The 6105-nt window shown below is 44.6% G+C and overlaps 1 protein-coding gene across 1 annotated transcript; it reads left to right on the plus strand.

Annotated features, from left to right (window-relative positions):
- The first annotated feature begins 608 nt into the window (after nucleotides 1–608).
- LOC126991056 (uncharacterized) lies at nucleotides 609–4959 on the plus strand. The gene is made up of 2 exons (XM_050849752.1): nucleotides 609–4541; nucleotides 4778–4959. The coding sequence occupies exon 1, from the start codon at nucleotides 1944–1946 to the stop codon at nucleotides 3360–3362; it is 1419 nt and encodes a 472-aa protein (XP_050705709.1). The 5' UTR covers nucleotides 609–1943; the 3' UTR covers nucleotides 3363–4541; nucleotides 4778–4959.
- Nucleotides 4960–6105: the final 1146 nt, after the last annotated feature.

The raw sequence follows: 6105 nt of genomic DNA on the forward strand, positions 1-6105 counted from the left end.
TGAATTATATAAATACAACGTATTATTATATTATTTCACAATATTCCAATACAACGCCCCCTAGCCCTCTCAACTGAACCAAATCGCTTAAATTTCGCTCACTGCCCACCCCCCAATACATTTAACAGACTGAAAACTGGGCCCCCACAACATGCTGTGCCCAGGGCCCCACAACTCTAAATCCGGCCCTGTGTGTGTGTGTGTGTGTGTGTGTGTGTGTGTGTGTGTGTGTGTGTGTGTGTGTGTATGCTTAGAAAAATTCATAAGGAATTAACACACACACACACACACACACACACACACACACACCTAGCAACAGCTGTATATACAGAGAGAGAGAGAGAGAGAGAGAGAGAGAGAGAGAGAGAGAGAGAGAGAGAGAGAGAGAGAGAGAGAGAGAGAGAGAGATACCGAATACTATTTTTTGTGCTTTGTTATCTTGAGTCTCTCTCTCTCTGTATATATATATATATATATATATATATATATATATATATATATATATATATATATATATATATATATATATATATATATTATTACGTTCGCAACCAGACTATCTCTGTTGCCACTGAATTATCAATTGTTGTACCTGTTGCTCCCTGAGCTAGCTTTGGCTAAGGCTTTAGGCTTATCAGATAGCCTTGGGCTATTTCAGAGGCATTGTCGAAACCTCCACAAAGTGTGAGAGTTAGTCTCATCTCAAAGGCCAAAGTGTACTCATCTCCTGAGGGTTCGGCTAGCAGCAACAACAACTCTCACGTCATCAGCCGAGTCAGTGAGTCAGTAACCACTTACAAAGTGACCAGTGACCAATAGGAGGTGAACAATACTATTTTTCTCATATCATCATTTCTGTGTCCATCTTATCTTTTCATTCATCCATTCATCAGTGATTATCATCCATTTATTCATTGGTGGTGGTTATTATTATTTATTATTATTGTGTGTCATCGTGTGGGTTTCTTGTGTTTTCTTTTTCTCATTGTTATCTGTGTGTCATTTTGTCTTTGGTTTAATCTTCGTTTTGGTATATTATTTTGTTATGCTTAATGACCTTCACACCATTTACTTGATTTAAACGACCATAAGGTCTTAAGAGCAAGTAACGTAATTACTCTCACTTGCTACAGGTGTTGTTAATATTGTTGCTTCTTACTTATACATTAAATTTATGTTAAGGACTACCTTCGTATTTTCATCACCTCATTTAATGTTCGGGTAACCAGTTTCTTAAATTATCACCCTAGACAAAACTACTGTGTCGCTCGTAACATTATTGGGGGCCTGTCCGGGATCATATGTAGTGGATTATTATAACTAATTCATTGTTATTTTCCACCACTTCATCTTCGCTAATCATTTATTGTTTCATGTATGTTCGTTCACCCCTAGTATCACTCCTATTACTTTTGTAATCACTGTGTCACTGTGTTTGTTGGTGCTGTTTCATGTGCAACGTGATTGAGTGTAGGGATTGACTGTGCCTTTAATAACTAACCACGCAAAGGCCTAGCGTGGAGACTTTATCAGTTCCTCATACTCTTAATTACGTTTTGCTCTGTTCGAATCTTTCCTGTGAGACACTTTCTCCCCATAGCCTACGAGACTATTTTCTTTAGGAACCACTGACGTTCCGAATCAATTCAATACTTCACTCGACTCCTAACTTGACCAGCTCAAACTCAAACGAGTACTTAATGCCAGATCCTGTTTGCAGATGTGGGTATTGCATTCTCTGGTCATTCTCCACTGGCTCGTTATCTTCGTCGAAGTGTTATCTCTTCAGGGGTCGCTCCCCTATCAATTAATCTCATGCCAGGATTGTGAACTAGTTAATAGTTCAGGAGATTACTGTGTCACATTCCAAGCATCACTTTTAACCATTAGTGGTTACTAACAACTTTCGTACAACCGTTAAATCGACTTGTACATCAATCAAAATGGTGTTCAACGTAGAAGAGTTTGTCGGTAATCCCTCTGTGGAGGAACTTAAAACCGCAACTGTAACTGTGGAACAACTTAAATATATTGCTACAAACTATAATATTCCCTTCACTAGTCAAACAAGAAAACCAGAGTTGATGTCCCTAATTCTAGCTCATCTGGGTGACCCTGAGGAGGAGGCTGACCACCTCATGGAAAGTCCTACCTCTTTGGGTTCTGCAAACCTCGCAATCGCCCTAGAGATAGAGAGGGTGAAAATGCAGGCACTCCAGATGAAGCTAGAATATGAAAAAGAAGCAAGAGCACTTGAAAGGGAAGAGAAAGCACTTGAAAGGGAAGAGAAAGCACTTGAAAGGGAAGAGAAAGCACTTGAAAGGGAAGAGAAAGCACTTGAACGTGAACATCAACTCAGCGTGCTTCAGCTGCAGTCCTCAGACAGGGGGACTCGAACCCCTAATAGGTTGCAGATAACCAAATTTCTTCCTCTTATGCCTCAATTCTCGGATTACGATCCAGAAGCATTCTTTCGGGAATTCGAATCCTCTGCCATTCACTTCGATCTACCTAAGGAGGACTGGCCATGGCTAGTCAAGCCCAAACTCAACGGTAAGGCCTTGGCAGTCCTAGACAATATCGAAGACAACTCAGATTACGAGGTAGTAAAAAGCGCTATTTTAGCAGCTTATGCAGTTACCACAGAGAGATATCGACAAACCTTCCGCAACATGAACAAGACATCTGGTCAAACATACTTGGAGTTTGCATCAGAGAAACTCCGAGCTTTGAGACACTGGCTTAAGTCGGCAGCTGTAACCACATATGACGATCTGGTAAACCTTGTAGCTCTAGAGGAATTCAAAAGGAAGATACCATACTCAATCATGTTGCACATCACTGATAAGGATGAGACTGAATTCTTAAAAGCCGCCAAATTGGCGGATGTCTTTTCACTAATACATCGCTCTATGCCCTCAGGAGACAAGAAACTTCAGCCTGTGGGTAAGTCAGGTGCAAGCTATAGCAAGGATGTAAAACCCGCAGAGAGTAGTGGTACTGCCAAGTCTTTTCTCTCTTGCAGTTTTTGTAAAAAGGTGGGCCATCTCATAAAGAATTGTCCTGATCCTAGGTGTAAAGTAGCAAGGACCTCTACATTCTCTAAACCAGTCGCCTCTCTCAACACTCCTTCAGTTCTTCCTCCCACTGACCCTTTTCAACCCTTCAGGTCTCAAGGTACTGTGGCTCTCAACACGGACTCTGAAGGGCACCCTCTCCAGATTATGCGGGATACTGCCTCTGCCCAATCTATCATTTTAAAATCCGCTCTTCCAGGGATTGAGCAGCAGTACACGGGGGAGAAGGTACTCATAAAGATTTTCATCAAACCTTTCCCATACCTCTGGCTAGGGTGCACTTAAACTGTCCGTTGGTTGTGGGAGCAGTTACCATTGCTGTCAGTGAGGATAATTCTCTACCTATCCCTAATGCTAATTTCCTGTTGGCTAATGATCTGGCTGGGGGACTAGTCGTTCCACCTATCATAACTAATGTCTCCCCATTGCATTACAACCCTACAGCTGACATGGAAAAGGAGCAGCCTAACATTTTTCCTGAATGTGCAGTCACTCGAGCACAGTCTGTTGCCGCTGCTCCAGAGCCACCTCAGCCCTTACCAACCACCCTCCATCCTACGCCTCACGTTGGGGTTGGTAAGGTATTCACTGACCACTTACTTGCTGAGGCTCAAAAAGACGATACCACCCTGTCTCGATTTCATACCCAAGCTATACCTAAAGACCAGATCACTTCCTCACCTTCTTTCTATTACCAGGATAAAATTCTTATGAGATTGTATAAACCACCTCAACTTTTAGATGATGCCACTTGGGCTGAGCTCCATCAAGTAGTCCTACCCGTCACCTTAAGAGAGCCAGTGATGGAGATCGCTCATGGGAACCTAGCCGGCCATCATGGGATCAGGAAAACTTGTGAGAAGCTACTTAATGAGTTTTATTGGCCCGGTCTTAGGAAGGATGTTGCCTCATTTGTTAATTCTTGCCACACTTGCCAGGTAATGGGGAAACCCAACCAGAATATCCCTCCTCATCCTAGAGCTGGCCTTGCACCTGGCTCACCAGAGAGACCTGTATGTTCTATTTCGTTAGAAACCACCACCACTCATGCAGAAGGGACAAATAATTCATCCATATTATGTAACCCATCTAATTACCTGTCCCATCTCTCATCCTCTCAATCAAAAGACATCCTATCCATCCTTCCAGTTTCATGTGTTCAATGATCATCCAAACCTGTGTAACCTCACCTCTCATGACGTCAAGCTCCTCCCCGGCACCTCTCCTCTTCGTCACCCTCCATATCGCATAAGCCCCAGGAAACGTGACCAGATGAGGCAAGAGGTGGACTATCTACTCGAGCAGGGGCTGGCGAAACCCAGCCAGTCTCCTTGGGCGTCACCTTGTCTACTCGTCCCCAAGGAAGATGGACAGCTGCGTCTCTGCACCGACTACCGCAGGGTCAACGCTGTGACAGTCCCAGACGCCTACCCCCTGCCACGGATAGACGACTTGATCGATGAGGTGGGGAGGTCCCAGTATAACAAAGCTGGATTTATTGAAGGGCTATTATCAAATTCCCCTCACAGAGAGAGCACAAGAGATATCCGCTTTCATCACTCCCTTTGGGCTCTACCAATATAATGTAATGCCTTTTGGGATGAGGAATGCCCCTTCAACCTTCCAGAGAGCCATGGATTATCTGTTACAGGATCTTATTGGAGTGTCCGTTTACCTAGACGACATTCTAATTTTTACAGAGCATTGGGAGCAGCACCTTACGAGACTCAGGGATGTGCTGACAAGGCTGCAGGCAGCCCACTTCACCGTGAAGCTGGCTAAGACTACCTTCGGCCGAGCAACGGTGACGTACCTGGGCCACGTGGTGGGCAATGGCAGAGTACGACCCAAGGAAGCCAACATCTCTGCCATCCTTGAATACCCTGCCACCACTACTCGGAATGACCTGCGGCGCTTTCTTGGCATGGCAGGGTATTACAGGAAGTTCTGCCCTAACTTCGCGGCCGCGACTGTCCCTCTCACACGGCTCACGAGTGGAGCCGTACACTACTGTGGACAGAGGATTGCCAGGCCGCCTTCGACCAACTCAAGAACTTCCTGGCCCAGGGTCCTGTACTCATCGCCCCAGACTTCACTCAGCCCTTTGCCCTGCAGACTGATGCCAGTGATGCCGCTCTTGGTGCTGTATTACTGCAGGAGGTGGAGGGTATCCTTCATCCAGTGGCGTACCACTCCAGCAAACTTAATATCCACCAGAGAAGATACAGCACCATTGAGAAAGAGCTCCTGGCCATCGTCTCAGCAATCCAGAAATTCGAATGCTACATACAGCCTGCTCAAGAACCACTCCAAGTCTACACAGACCACAATCCATTGGCCTTCCTCAATCGCAGCAAGTTTACCAATCAGCGACTTCTCAGATGGTCCCTGTTTCTCCAGCCCTACAACCTGAATGTCAACCACATAAAAGGGAGGGAGAACATCATCGCCGACGCCCTATCTCGCTTCTAAAAACTCGACTTGACCAGAAGTCAACCACTACGACTCCACTGGGCAACAACGGCTACCTACAACTACAAATCAACCCAGTGGTGTCGTCTTCAGGGGGGAGGTATTACTGCAACCAGACTATCTCTGTTGCTACCACTGAATTATCAATTATTGTACCTGTTGCTCCCTGAGCTAGCTTTGGCTAAGGCTTTAGGCTTATCAGATAGCCTTGGGCTATTTCAGAGGCATTGTCGAAACCTCCACAAAGTGTGAGAGTTAGTCTCATCTCAAAGGCCAAAGTGTACTCATCTCCTGAGGGTTCGGCTAGCAGCAACAACTCTCACGTCATCAGCCGAGTCAGTGAGTCAGTAACCACTTACAAAGTGACCAGTGACCAATAGGAGGTGAACAATACTATTTTTCTCATATCATCATTTCTGTGTCCATCTTATCTTTTCATTCATCCATTCATCAGTGATTATCATCCATTTATTCATTGGTGGTGGTTATTATTATTTATTATTATTGTGTGTCATCGTGTGGGTTTCTTGTGTTTTCTTTTTCTCATTGTTATCTG

This window comes from Eriocheir sinensis, unplaced genomic scaffold (genome assembly GCF_024679095.1).
Source record: "Eriocheir sinensis breed Jianghai 21 unplaced genomic scaffold, ASM2467909v1 Scaffold234, whole genome shotgun sequence".
Lineage (NCBI taxonomy): Eukaryota > Metazoa > Arthropoda > Malacostraca > Decapoda > Varunidae > Eriocheir > Eriocheir sinensis.